Below are 16,015 nucleotides of genomic sequence, written 5' to 3'. Positions count from 1 at the left end.
AACAAGTACAGGTCACTGTTGAAAAAAAGCCGTGAATTAGGGTTGAATGTGAAAGTGTCTACAATTCTGCAGAGACATGATAGGAGGGAGTATATGATTAGAGCCTTGTTTATCAATTTGGCCATGGAGAGATTGTGTAAGGCTCAAGGGGTATCATTTTTCTCAGCCTGGTCTGTGCTTGTTAACAGGAGAGGCTTCTTTTACAGGGATGGGATACACTTAAATAGAAAGGGTGCAAGAATATTTGCTGAGGCTATTGAGGCAGAGTTAGGTGTGTCTTAAAACTGTTAGCTTGTGGGGATACACGGACTAATAGATTAACAGGAGCCGCTGGCAGAGGTGAAAGTGATTCTTGCACTGCCTCTGTTGAAATGCAATCGAGCAGCAGCTTGGAAAGCAAGGCAATGAGGATTTCCAGGACTGCTGGGAGTCATAGTGGAACAAGTAAATACATTGGCTGTGTTAGGGTAACTAAGAGTAGAAACAGGTGCATGTATACTTGCATGTACACCAATGCTAGGAGTATAGTTAATAAATTCGATGAGCTTGAAGTGCTAGTCAAGACATCAAAGGCAGATATTGTTGGGATATCAGAGACGTGGTGTCACACAGACATATGCAGTGCAGAATTGGAGTTTGGGGAGTACAATGTGTACAGATGGCATAGACAAGACAGGAACGGGGGGTTTATGCTGTTAGTTAAGAAACACATAAAATCAAAGGAAGTGCATCCAATTGATGTTGGTGGACAATGCAATGTTGAGTCTGTTTGGTGTGACATAAGCAATGGGAAAGGAAAAATGAGATTAGGTGTGTGTGTGTGTGTTATAGACCTAATGAATCTGATGAGTATAATGAGGAATTGTGCAGAGAAATAGTGGGCCAGTAAATTAGAATGTCTTATAATGGAGGATTTTAACTTTCCAGATATCAACTGGAATTTGTTACACTAGCAAGACTTTTGTGGATTTATTGGATGACTGTTTTCTACAGCAGCATATTCGAGAGACAACCAGACTGAGTAATACTCTTGATCTGATTATCAGCAGTGATTATTCATGCATTAAGAATTTGCAGATAAAGGAACCACTGGGTGACAGTTTTCTACAATGTACCGATGTGGGAATTACTTAAAGATGTAACTACATCAAGGCTAAAGGGAAGGGCTATTGCTTTCGTAAAGGTGACTATAGGGGTCTCAGACAGTTTTTAAATTCTGTACAATAGGAACAAATGATGATCTTACCAACATTGAATTCTAAATGGGAAGCCTTCAGGGACTTAATTTTGGAGGCTACTAAGCTTTTCATTGCAACTAAGAAATACTGTTCAAGGTTTAGGCCTAAATGGATGTCAGATGAACTAATAAGGCTCGTGGCAGAGAAGAAAAATGTATGGGATGCATATAAAGTATCATGTGACACAGAAGCCTATGGCAGATATAAACTAGTCTGTAATCAAGTCACAAAGGATGTTAGGCATGCGAAGGCAGATTACGAGAAATCCTTGGCAAAGAATGCAAAGAGTTCTGTATTTATTTAAACTCTAGAAGGGAAGGGATGACTCAGATTAGACCACTTAGCACAGATGGGTTGACTATTGATGATCATGCTCAGGTATCTGATAAACTGAATGAGTATTTTGCATCTACATTCCCACATGAGGAGTTATTCAATGAGAGGAGTGCCAGAAGTTTATCAACCTCTAATAGGGAGCTAAGGGATTTTGTAATAACTGAGGGCAAAGTGGAGGAAAAATTGTTGAAGGTAAACATAAAAAAGGCACCTGAGGTGGATGGGATCTATCAAATTATATTAAAGGAGGCAGCAAAGGAAGTAAGCAAACTCTTAGCCATAATTATGAGAGCTTCCTTGGACTCAGGTGAGGTCCCCATGGAATGGAAGTGTGCAAATGTACCACCAATTCACAAAGGGGGTTCAAAAGGCGACACAAATAACTATAGACCTGTTAATTTAACTTGTGTTCCGGGGAAAATAATGGAATCACTGGTTAAAGAAGTATTGCAATATCATCTAGACAAGACTGCAGCAATAGTTAAGACACAGCACGGGTTTGTTAAAGGGGAGCCTTGTCTGACCAATTTGATTAGATACTATGATGTGGTCACAAACGAACTGAATGCCAAAAATAATTTTGATATCATATACTTGGATTTCATAAAGCTTTTGATACTGTTGCACATGGAAGACTGCTGTACAAATTGTAAAGATATGGCATTAAGGGTAAGTTGCTGCAATGGATAAAAGGTTGTTATGTTGTTGTTATTTTGGTTTTTAGGAGCATTAGCAACTAAGGCCATATTGCTCCGGGATATGCTCCGGGATATTGCTCCGGGTGGTCATTCCCTGACCTTTCTGCATCCTCCATATTTGGTGGTGACGGGCTCGAACCCGGTCTAATCAAGAAGCGTGTGCTACGCACTGCTGCATGGATAAAAGGATGGTTGAGTGGGAGAAGACAGAGAGTGTTAATCAATGGACACTGCTCTTCGTGGACTAAAGCTATTAGTGGAGTTCCCCACTCAACTCAGTGCTGGGCCCATTATTGTTTTGTATATTTATCAATTATTATTATTATTATTATTATTAGCCATATGGTGCAAGGAAGCCCGAAGCTTTTGCTGCACCAGCTAAAAAAAAAAAAAATTCTAAGTTACACTGAGAGAGAGAGAGAGAGAGAGAGAGAGAGAGAGAGAGAGAGAGAGAGAGAGAGAGAGTGCAAGCAAGAGTAAGAAGCAGAAGGGAATCACCAGGGAAAGAGAAGAATGATGATATCCAGCTAAGGACCCTGGGTGTGCCAAGCCCATACTCACCAGATGTGAGCCCCTGGGGTTAAATGATATAGATGAAGTTATATCTGGTTTAATGTCCAAGTTTGCAGATGATACAAAGGTTGGAGGGTTGTTAATGACAGTAAGGACAGTATGCTGCTCCAACTGGATCTAGATAAGTTGGGCAAATGGGCTGAGAAGTGGCAACTGAAGTTTAACACTGACAAATGCAAACTACTGCATATGGGTAGCAATAACTGAAGAGAAATGTACCAAATGTAACTGTGTGTGTGTACTCAGGGAAGTGGAAAGTGAAAAGACCTGGGGTTTAATTGTGCAGTTGAATATGAAGTTCGCCGAGCAGTGCAAAAGGGCTGCCAGGGCAGGTCATGGAGTCTTGTCAATGATATATATATAGGAATTTTTCTAGCAGGAATAGGAAGATAATTATCCCGTTATACAAGGTAATGGTCAGGCCACACCTAGAGTACTGTGTACATGTCTGGAGGCCTCATTTTAGGAAGGATGTAGAGTTGCTAGAACGAGTACAAAGCAGGGCAACAAGATTGGTGAGGGTAAGAAAGGGGGTGCTCTTACGAAGAAAGGCTTAAGTTCTGCAAATTGCAGCACCTGGAGAGTAGGCACACGCGAGGTGATCTGATTGAGGTATATAAGGCCTTGAATGGCTTGAGCAAGGTGAATGCTGATGGGATTCTTCCTCTTGCTCAGATTAAGAACCTGAGGGTACACAGATTCAAATTGAGGAAAGACAGTTGTAGAATAGATGTGTGAAAATTTGCATTTAGCCAGCGGGTAGTTGATTGGTGGAACAACCAGTCTTCCATCTTTTGTTGTGAAAGTTGATAGCCTAAATAAATTTAAGGCTGAGCTGGACAGGCATTTGGAATGAATGGAGGAAATGGGAGGTTTTTTTTTTTTTTTTTTTCAGCTGATGCTGCATAAGTATGCTTTCTTGCAACAAATGCCTCTACTAATACTAATGCTAATATCGAAGATGGAAAAGCTATTAATAATTTGGATGGAAAATCAGATTCAGAAGCAAGTGCCCCTGAGTCCAACAAGTATTTATGAAGATATTAAGGATAAGTACAACAAACCCCAAGCCAAATTCGTGGAAAGTAACGAGTGGTTTAATAGGTTCAAGCATCACGCTGGTTTCCAAAACGTTAAAGTATGCGGTGAAAGTTGCTAGTGCCGATTCTGCAGCTGCACAGAAATTTTTGATGTGTTGGAAAAAACCCCTTCGAAATCTCCACAGCCCTCTACTTCCGCAGTGGCTTGCTTATCAGCTAGAGAGTTAATTCTGGCAACAATGCTTAAAAGGCAAAACTTGCTGACTTGCTGCCTGTCTCCTCTCTCTTTTTGTAATTTTATAATTTTGTACACTTTTGTAATTTTTCCTCTGCATGAGATAAAAAAATTGAATAAATCATTCTATTTACATGTTTGTTAACCATTTCTTTTTGCTTCAATCAAATTCAGTGCGCATAGTTGCAAGTGCTGCATAAGTATTTAGGGAAATTCCGACTTACATAGAGTTCCACAGAACGCAAACCTTATGTAAGTTGGGGAGTGACTGTACTGCAAAAATTTTGAAAAAAAAAATTTTAAGTATTAAACTACCTTTCATCTTTTTTCTGCACATGGTTGTCTTTACAACCATGCTTGATGTTTTTATCAGTTTTCGCATGTCTGTTAGAGGGTGAATTGAGAATTGTCTCATCCATTAATACACAACAATATCTATATTTTTAAACTTTATTGAGTGGATTCTTAAAGCTTTAATGAGTGGATATTTGTTTACATTTTCTAAGAAACATGATGTTTAGGCAGTCAAACTGCAAGTACTTTATATAAAAATTAAGATGAAAGTACAGAATAACATCAACATAAAAAAAAAAACTGAAATTAAATTAAACTTATTTTTTTATCATTAAGTTTTGCTAACATTTCAGAGCTTTTATAGTTATCACTTACCTATAATTTTTAACTCGCTTATCAATGTGCATGTCAAAATACAGCAGTTTACTGAGATCGTAAATATGAGTTGCAATTAAGTTTTCAGGAATACCTCGAAGACGAGCAAACATAAAAAGAGTCTCTCTTCCTGTAAGCTTATCAATGAGAGCATCAAACTGTGGGCAATATCCTAATCTTTGCTGAACCTAAGGTTAAGGCAATGACAAAATGTAGAGCAAAATAATCAGAGTAGTTCATAAAGTTGTCTTATACAGGACAAAGTGGACTATTATTTTTTTATAGCTGATATATGTAATATTAAATTGATGTTTTGAAGGGCAGCTTGTGTTCTGATGCAACTGATCACAAGAACACTTTTTCTGGAATATCTCACTTTCTTCTAAATTGTGATATTTTGTTCTTGAATGTCTGCTTGGTTTTAAAAATTAAACGAAAACAAAAATTAATTATGCTGCATTTCAAGAACACAAATTTGCATATTAAAAATATGCAAGAGCTTCATTTTAAGTTAATATCAGATTGATAAGACACAGTAACTAATATAAATAATATGATATTTATAACTGGGCTATATAATTAATATCAATATTATTCAACACAAATTTGGTAATAAGAAAATATGCAGATCAGTAATGACAGGGCTCTACAATTATTATCAGAACTTTCTTTTACAGAAAAATTACATTAAAAAATATGATTAAAGAGGCCTGTGCGCTCTGGATTCATTATTAATATCGAATTACTGTTTCACAGAGCAAAACAGATACAGAATAAATTATGGCAAGTTTAATAATAGGAAAAATACATACATATATTAGATTAGATACATACAAAAAGCTTTCAGCTGTTTTGACAACCTTCCTCAGTTAAACTGACAGTTAAGAATGGAACATGAAGGCGTGTACTGCCAATCATATAAAGTGCGTGATTAATTGTTGGATGTTGAAGCCTGTGGCTGTGATGCATGCGGACATTGCCAGCCTTTGTAAATAGTCAGAATTGTTGTTTCGATGATAGGGTGGACCCAACATGCACTGCTCGTGGTTGAGTTCTGATATTAATTGTAGAGCCTGTCATTACTGATCTTCATATTTTCTTATTACCAAATTTGTGTTGAATAATACTGATATTAATTATATAGCCCAGTTATAAATATCATATTATTTGGTTATTAGCTTTGGAAAGATGGGAGTCGAAAGTGAACATCTTTGTCAACAGTTGGCTTAAACAGAAGAAAATAATAGAATCAACACGTAATCGCCTCTGTGCCTCTGGCTGCCAGATTCCACAATTCTACGGACTACCGAAGATTCACAAAGAAGGTACACCATTAAGACCCATTGTCTCCTGTGGCTCACTGAGTTATGAATTAGCGAAGTTTGTCTCGGGGCTCCTTTCTCCCCTAGTAGGCAAGACCACCAACACCGTTTCCAACAGTAGTGAATTTATAGAACGGATCTGAACCCTATCCATCTCACAAGATCAAATCATGGCATCATTTGATGTAGTGTCACTTTTCACATCCATCCCAGTAGAACTTGCCATCACATGTGCAAAGCAACTCTTGGATAACAACCAAACCCTTTGCAGCAGAACCAAACTAACACCAGACGATATCTCCACCGCCCTCAAACTGTGCTTAACAGGTGGTGTAATCATGTTCAATGACTCCACTTACCAACAAGTACATGGCACAGCCATGGGTTCCCTGGTTAGTTCAGTCATAGCAAACATTGCGATGGAGGAATTAGAGGGTCGTGCATTTACGAATGTACCAGATCCCATTACCTATTGGTGTCGCTACGTGGATGATGTGTTCGTGGTTATCCCCAGAAATTCGGGTGACCGAATCTTAGACCACCTCAATTCTCTGTCACCTTTCATAAAATTCACCATCGAGCTAGAATTGGACAACACCATACCATACTTAGACACCCTTGTCCGACACGAGGGCACGCGTTTGACAACTGTCCATCGTAAACCAATGTGTGCTGGCCAATTTACCAACTTCCGGTCAGCACACGTGTGTAGCCATCTTCTTGCCACTGCACGAACCTTGCTAACTCGTGCCTGGATCCACTCTAGTTCTGTAGATGAAAGGCACACCGAAATTGCTAAAGTCAAGGCGGATCTTACAAGGTGTGGCTATCCCATCAATACCCTTGACAGGTGTGACCAACAGACACATGGCCACGTAGCAACCAACAGAAACATCCAAGGCAATGACTCAACTGCGAGCGCCTTTATCCCATACTACCCAAACCCATCACAACAGGTTTATAGGGGCTTAAAATCACATGGGATAAAATGCATACAACTCCCAGGCAGAAAGTTACGATCCCTCATCTCTAAAGTGAAAACACCGGTCCCCACCTTACTACAAAGTGGATTGGTCTAACGCATCTCTTGCCGTGACTGCACTAGCTGCTACATTGGGGAAACCGGGAGACGGCTCGAAAAACGCCTTTTCGAACACGAAAGAGCAATCCGCTTAGTGGATGTGGAGCACTCAGCTATTGCCAAACACGTTTGGACAACCCAACCACGACATTGACCCACACTGTGATGTTGTGATTGTGGATAGGTCCCACCACTATCAACGACGCACCTGGTTGGAGTCACTGAACATCACATGCTCCAATACCTCGGTCAACAGGAGCAGTGGATGTTGGGTCCACCCTATCATCAAAACAATTCTGACTATCGACAAATGCTGGCAACGTCCGCATGCATCACAGGCTTCAACATCCAACAATTAATCATGCACTTCACGTACATGATTGGCAGTACACACCCTCATGTTCCATTCTTAACTGTCAGTTTCACTGAGAAAGGTTGACAAAGCAGCCGAAAGCTTTTTGTATGTATCTAATCTAATATATGTATGTATTTTTCCTATTATTAAACTTGTCATAATTTATTCTGAATCCATTTCGCTCTATGCAACAGTAATTCGATGTTAATACATTAAAAAAATAATAAAAAAAACAATAATATGATTGAACAATTAGATCACAGATTCCTGGAAATTTGCCAGGGTGATTGATTATTTGAGTTGAACAATATTTCAACATAAATTTGAACATTTACATAATTTATTTTTTATTTATTAAAATAAAAAGTTATTAAGCATCGACTTCAGACTGATTGAAGTTTCACCTGCTTTTAAGACTTTTGTTACTCACATAGATAACCTCAAAAAGGATTATCTAGAGAAAGATTAAACTGCAATATTGTAGTGTTATTTTGTGATTTGTTCTGTTTGTTGTCTCTTCCTTTTATATTTTTATAAGTTTATACAAAACATATAAAACATTTACACAAACAAAGGAGTCAGTTATTAATATAATTAGGATAGCTATCCCTTTACTCTGCTCTTTTTAACTCAAAAATAATTTACAAGGATTTATAACTAATAATTGCTTGTATTGATTTCTTTTGTTAGATTTCCCTTTTACTAAACACAGATACACACCTAATTTACCCTTTCAGATTTTCATAAATCTAAGTCAATGAAAATAGGTTTTTAAAAAAGAAAAAGTCTATACAGGCAACCCCTGTATAACAACACGTGTTGTACTTCTACAACACGGTTTCGCTCTAACACGATTGATAAATTGCGGCAATCCTCGCAAAACATGGTACTTATATAACACAGTTTGAGAATTGCGGGAAATCTTGCATAACACAGTATTTTTGAGCTTTTGTGCTGGAAAACCCTGCTATTATGTTAGATGTAATTTTCAATGTTTCCATTCCTTTTTCTGTTGTTGTTGTTTGGTTTTTAGGAGCATTAGCAACTAAGGCCATATTGCTCCGGGATATGCGATGGTCATTCCCTGACTTTTCCGCATCCTCCGTATTTGGTGGTGACGGGCTCGAACCCCGGTCTAATCAAGAAGCGTGTGCTAGGCACTGCTGCTCCTTCCCACCTGGCTACGGAGGCACCTCCTTTTTCTGAATGTCTGCTGTTGACTCACTAGTTGTTATCACCTTCATGATATTTTTCCAAAGCACATTTCTGGAGGTCACTACCATAAAACAATAAAAACAATTTGCACTTTCCATTTTATTGGGCTTTTCTATATGTGCAATCTAATAATTAAATGTGTAGTAAACTCAATCTTATTGCATTTGCGATAGTACCGATAGCTGGAATTCTGTGTGTTTTCACATAATTATGGTGAAATGTGTTTCCCCCTTCCATGAAATATTCAATCATATAAAAAACATAAATAAATTTTCAGAAACCCATTACTCCATATCTCATGCAACTTGTGCATGCCATGTTCTTTGTTATTAATTGCTTATCATTTTTACTGTTTTAAATTTTACAACCAAAAAAAAATTCAGTGAAGAAAAATATCAATTAGTTAGTATGTACATATTACAGTACTATTAATTAAGCTATGTACGTAAGCGTAAATTTATTTTTATTTTGCTAACCGAAAAATATTCTTCCGATTCTCACATATCATTTAACTTTGTTAATTGGTAAGGTAATAAAGTTAAATTTGTGCTTTATATCTTTAAAGCAGGGGTCCACTGTATTTTGTTGGGAGATCCCTGGGTTAGGGTTCTGTACTATTGAACTTGTGCTTGTTTGAGACCATAAAAATTTGTGACTTTGAAGCGTGCAGTTCGTGACTTTTAAAGAGAGCAGAAGGTACATGAAATCTAAATGCTGAAGAAGAGATTGTGCTTAGCAGTGATGAAAAGGTGTGATACTTATATGTCACATAATCATCACTGACTATCTGACATATAAGTATCACAGTTTGTAAGGTAAGATGTTTGTTCAGTTATTACTATTTAAGTTACTACTATTATAAAAATAAAGTTAAAATATTAAGTTATTATTACTATAAAAATTAAGTTCCCGATAGTTATAAAAAAATTGGTGTATTTTTGTTAGCTTTTGGAACATAACCCTCCCCTTTTTTGTACTGGTTCTTAGTCCTGTATAACATGGTTTCGCATTACATGAGATTTTGTAGGAACCAAACTACTGTGTTATATGAGGGTAACCCTCGTATAACACTGAATTTTATTTTTTAAAAACAAAGATTACAAACATGCACCATAAATAATACAATGTATCATTTGATATTCTAAGACTTCTAAAGATATTTAAGAACATCAGTAATCACCCAAATACAACTGTTTATAATTCTAAACATTAGAATTACTCAAATCTGTTTATTATGTTTGTTAAGGAGTTTGTTTATTCAAGGCCTAATGAAAATTCCTTTTTTCAGTTTGTATCTGTTAATTTGGGAAACAGTTCCTTTAGGTAGCAGAATCCATTTCCTTCTTTATCCAGAGACTTAACAAAATTCTTCATTAATCCAAGCTTCATATGCAAAGGTGAAAGAAGAACTTTTTTTAGTTCAACCAATGGACTGTATTTTGTATTACACCTCCCTGGTAAAAATTCATCCCACTTTTCTCAATGCTACATAATAAGAAGTGCTAGCCAAAAGTTCCTAAAATATATTTATAAAATAAATTAGACTCATCTTGGGTCTTATTCGCCACCGTTGCCTTTGAAATAGTCCCATTGAGAGTGGAAACACTGATCCTAGTGACTGTCCCGTGATTTGAATGCTTCCTGAAAGTCCTTTGTCAGTGTTCAGCACTGCCTGCGATCGGTTTGGATATCCTCTATGCTGTCAAATATTTGACAGCATTGACCCTTCAGCTTGATTTTCATTCTTGGGAAGAGGAAGAAGTTGCAGGAGGCTAAGCCTAGTGAATAAGGGGAGTGGGGATGATTTTCATGTCGTTGAATGCCAAAAACTGCACCACAGCAAGAGATGTGTTAGCCAGCACGTTGTCATGATGAAGGACCCAGTTCTTTGTGCGCCACTTCTCTGGACATTTCCTCCTGACAGCTTCCCTTAATCGCCTCAGGACATCACAGTAGAACTTTGTATTGACGGTCTGGCCAGGAGGGATGAATTCCTTATGGATATTTCCATCAATGTCCAAAAAACAGATGGACTTCACATTGCTCCTCGCATGTCAGGCTTTCTTCAGTCAGGGTGAAGATGGGCTCTTCCACTGGGATGATTGTTGCTTGGTTTCTGGGTCATACCCATATACCTAACTCGCATCACCAGTGACGACCGTAGAAAGGAATGTTTGATCACTCCTGACCCATTCTTGAAGATCTCTGCTAACTTCCATGCTATGCTGCTTTTGGTCTTCACTCAGTAACTGTGGCACAGACTGGGCTGCAGTCCTTCTCATGTTCAACTCGTCTGACAAAATCTGCTGACACGTGCCATAAGACAGTCCTACAATGCCACAAATGTCATGGATAGGCTGCTTGCCTGCGGTCTTTCACTTTTGCGACATTTTCCAGGGTTGTACTTGATGATGGATGCCCAGAGCGAATCGTCATCAACCGACATTCGACCATTTTAAAACAGTTAAACCAGTAGTAGGTCTGCGTCTGGCCTAAAGAATTGTCATCAAAAGCTTGTTTCAACTACTTATGGGTTTCTGCTGCTGTATTATTAAGAAGGAAACAAAACTTGATGCAAGCATGTTGCTGTCTCACATCAGCCATTGCAACAATCGCAAAATACACAAAACACACTGCCAAAGAACTGCGCATAAATATTCAATGACTCTATCCAGCCTGATGTCATGTGGCACACTGATTCACAAAGAATGCAAGCAGTGTTACCTAGTGCCACAAGTGCATACTATACGTAGTTCCCACACAACATTCAAATTTCGGGAACATTTGGGTAGCACCTCGTATAATGGTTTTCTCATTAATGACTTTCCCATAAACAATAGTATTTTGTGAAACTTTATTGTAGAAACCAGTGAGTAATCCAATTACCTTTAGATCACCACAGACATTTCAAACAAAGTCATGGTATTGCACCCAGTACTGTGGACATACTTTCATGTTGTCTTTCAAGCTAATAGCATGAAGTAGAGGAACTGATGGGAATGAATTTTCACTGTGCAACAAAACTTAATTTGCTTTTAAACTTAATTTTTAGGAATCATTAAATAAACACCATTCATTATGATTGTGTTCAATGCCCAGTTTTTTTTAGAAGACCACTATATGTGAAAACCATACAGAAACACGTATCATCTTCTACAACAATATTTTGTAAACACTTTGTGATGTTTTTGATATACTACAATTTTAGTTTCTGTTGTAATCTAGAACCAAGGAGTTCTGCTTCCTCTTTACATATTTCACAATCACAAACTATGTCATTCAGCTCCTCTAACTTAATTAAGTGTGGCATTTTATGATTTTCAGATTACAAATCTGTTGAAGTGGGCTGTTCAGTAAAGTCTGTAACACAAAAATGCTTACTATATTCATCACTGCTTCCTTTATCCAATGATTTTTGGGGAGATCTGGTATCAACAAGGCTTTATTATGTGGAAGCAGACATTATTGCAGATATTTTAGGATAGTTGATGCTGTGCTTGCATGATTCTTGCCACACAATAGCAACAGAAAATGCATACTTTTAATTTTCTCAGATAGCCATATCCTCAGACTTGTTATGCATTTAGTAATACTGTATATTTTCTTTTTCTGAGTTTTTGTTATAAACAATCCATGCACATGCACAAACTGTCAGGATGGTCAGATGCTTCCTTTGCTTCTGCTTAAACATTTTAACAATACAATGCAGATAAACTGTACATGTAAACACACTACAACTATCTTGAAAGTGGGGGATGGGAGGCAGACATAAGGCTGAACATGTCATTTATCCCCAAATTGTAATCACATAAACATATGGATGAATGCAAAAATTGGTCCTTGAGGGCTATCACAGACATTCTCTTGGGTATGACAAGCTGGGCTTTGCTACATGGGAGTCTGAAATGCTGATGGAACTGATATTCGGGTAACACTTAAGTCAAGTAGACCTAATTTCGGTGAAGTCCAGTCGGTCTGTGACAGTCAAAACTCTGCTTTCACCTTCATGATGCTGGGACTGTTAGTAACCCTAGGGTATAATCCTCATGTGCAAGTCCTGAAATACGGCACCTAGCATACTGAAGGTGTAGCACCCATACCACACGGAGGAATTCTGCTTCATGGCAATACTAGGTCACAGATGACTCTCCCAACTGGTGTAATACCAAATACCAACGCTTTGACCACTGCAGGCTTGAAGTGGTAGATCTCATGTTTAGTCTCCAGAGCAAAGCTCCAGCAACCCCCCACCCTTCTCTTCAATCATGCTTGATATTGTTGAGGTTATGATGGACATCATAGCAAGGTCCAACTTCCTTACATTTTGAGATATAGCTCTAAAACAATGTTCACAGGCCTGCCACTAGATAGTTCACTGGATCAAACTTATTAGTAATGCCCTAGGAGGCTTCCGGATTGGCTAGTGTATAACCTCGCTGCCAGATAGAGATTGGAGGGAGTCCGAGTAGTCTGTATGCAGGGGGGCATTGTTGAGTCCACATTATGTCAAAGAGCTGGGCATATTCTTGCCATGTGTACATCATATCCAAAAATTTCATTACTACATACAGCATCTCCTCCCCACCTTTTCTTACTACTGAATATATCATGAACTGTGAAAGTAATAAAACAAACTTATCTGTGAAAAGATCTAAATTTCCTCATTCGTTTCACAAATATATGTGGCTTCCGTTCCAATGTCAATGATGACCATTTCCACTTAAATGAGTTGAGCAGGTGCAATGCTGATGGGATTCTTCCTCTTGCTCAAATTACAAACCTGAGGGAGCATAAATTCAAATTGAGGGAAAGACAGTTGTGGAATAGATGTGCGGAAATTTGCTTTTAGCCAGCACGTAGTTGATAATAAATTATCAAGGAGGAACTGGACAAACTTTTAAAAGGAATGGATGCTTGAATTTTTTTTTTTTTTTATGCTACATAATCTTGCTTTCTTGTATCACATGCCACTACTACTACTACTACCAGTCTGCCAAACCTCATGTACTTTTTCTGACAGAATCCCAGTTATTGGTTGATTCAATCACTGCTCATCTCAGTTGTCTGAATTATTTGCTGTTTGATTTTTCACTTCAAAGTTGGCACTTGTGCATATGTCTGTTCTGATACTCCCAGTCAGAGACTTAGTAATTTGGAATCTCCTCTTTTGAATATTCTCCGGCTTAAAATCTTTCTACCACATTCTGTCAGATTCATCAGTTCTATCCATCGTTTTCCAACTCAACTAATCACTTGGAACTCTCTGACTTCCACTCTTTGAAACTCGACTTCCTCCAGTCCAACTTTCTGAACAGTGAAGTAATTTTCCTTGGTGATTTTAATGTTCACAACTCCAGGTGGCATCTGTTTTCTAGTCACACAGACCCTGCTGGTCAAGATGCTGAGGCTTTTGCAATTACTAATGACCTCGCATAGATTGTTCATTTACCTACCAGACTAGTAGAGTCCTAACTATGTAGCCAACATGCTTGATATTTTTTTCACAAACAACCCTTCTAAAATAAACAGTTTAGATGAGTAGTCCTCTAGCCATCTCAGATCACAACTTGGTGATGGTCTCTTCTCCAATGGAGCCTTTCTCTCAATGCCATTCTCAACCTCATGTTTTGACATTACAATGATGCAAAATGGGATGATCTGTGAGATTTCTTGCCTTCTTTTCCTGAGCTCACTCCTTTTCTGTGTTGCCTTTTTTCACTTTCTTATTCCAAAGTTTCCTTGGTCAAATTACTGTTTTGAATATTCTGATGTCAATGTTTGCTCAGATCATGTCTGTGAAATTATCCTTATAGAGATGAAATCCTTTATTTTACACTCCACCTTAAAATCTCATCCTTTATCTAAACCTTGGTTTTTCAATAAATGTGTTAAGACTGTTCAATATTAAGAATGTTGCATATCGCAACTGGCTTGTATACAAATCTCTGAGTTAATTTTCTGCCTACACGAAAGCCCACAACAACTGTAAAGCATATATTAATCAGTCCAAACTATATTTTGAACATACCAAGAGCAGATAACTTGTTTTTTGTCCAAATGATAGCCAAGCATTCTAGTCTCTTGCCAAAGCTATTGCCATATTTTTTCCCATCTCTGAATAGAGATGAGAAAATTACTGTCAACACCAAATAGTCTGTTGCCACTTCAATCAAAGATAAAGCTGGCCTGCTAGCATCCTACTTTTCTTGCAACTTGTGTATTGATGATCTTGGTAAACCACCTCCTGTACACTCATTCCCAGTACACTCCATTCAATGCTTCCTGCAGTCTTCTATCAAGAGGAATGTCAGAAGCATTTTGAACAATCTTGATGCTAAGAAACCTGATGGTATTTCTTCACTTGTTCTCAAAACCTGTGCTCCTGAATGCACCCCTTTTCTGTGTTGCCTTTTTTCACTTTCTAATTCCAAAGTTGTTTTCTCTTCTGCTTGGAAATTTGCTGATATCCAGCCAGTTCCTGAAAAGGGGTAACAAATCCCTCCCATCCAATTATTGTCCCATTGCACTTCCACTATTTATAAAGAAATGGAGAAATTGTTTAACTGCCAACTCTTAAACTATCCAAAAACCTGCTGTCTGATCCACAATCGCTAGTATGGAAATTGATAGCTTAAATAAATTCAAGGCAGAACTAGACAAACATTTGGAACAAATGGATCCAAATGTTTGTCTAGAAGGAATTTTTTTTTTTTTTTTTTTTTTGGCTGATGCTGTATAAGCTTGCTTTCTTGCATCATGTGCCTCTACTAATACTAATTCCAAAATCTAAAGTCCATCACTGTCAATCCACTAGTGATATTCTGGCTTATGTTACCCATCTATGGATAAATTCAATGGAAAAGTTTGATGAAACTTAACAGTTGCTTTTGACATTTCAAAGGCTTTTGATTGTGTTTGGTATAAATATCTTCTAAATAAGTTTCCATCTTAAGGTTTGTCAACTGTTTTTTGTGATTGAGTATCCAGTTTTCTCTCTGACCACTTACTGTCAGTGATGGAAGATGGCTCTCTGTCTTCTAACTTTTTCACTAATGCTGATGTTCCCCAAGGTTCAGTTCTTTCTCCCACTCTTTTCCTCTTGTATATTAACGACCTTCTTCCAATGACTGGTAATCCTATCCGTAGTTTTGCTGATGATAGCATATTGCATTCCACCTTCCAGTTTGAGAAATTTTGCCCTGTACAAACAGCTTCAACTTCACAGATATCCTCTACCAATTCCTTAAATGCTG

The 16,015-nt window shown here is 37.8% G+C and overlaps 1 protein-coding gene across 1 annotated transcript in view; it reads right to left on the bottom strand.

Annotated features, from left to right (window-relative positions):
- Positions 1-16,015, bottom strand: part of LOC150076805 (phospholipid-transporting ATPase ABCA3-like) — a 432,361-nt gene that overhangs the window by 15,338 nt on the left and 401,008 nt on the right. Inside the window, exon 19 of the mRNA XM_090385683.1 lies at positions 4,790-4,977. Within this exon, the coding sequence (XP_090241809.1) occupies positions 4,790-4,977 (188 nt within the window). The remainder of the gene's footprint in view (positions 1-4,789; positions 4,978-16,015) is intronic.

The sequence above is a fragment of the Mastigoproctus giganteus genome, chromosome 12, assembly GCF_048544385.1.
Source record: "Mastigoproctus giganteus isolate SK-2022 chromosome 12, ASM4854438v1, whole genome shotgun sequence".
Taxonomy (NCBI): Eukaryota; Metazoa; Arthropoda; class Arachnida; order Uropygi; family Thelyphonidae; genus Mastigoproctus; species Mastigoproctus giganteus.
The sequence above is the reverse complement of the archived record's forward strand: the minus strand, read 5'-3'. Positions and strand labels throughout refer to the sequence as shown.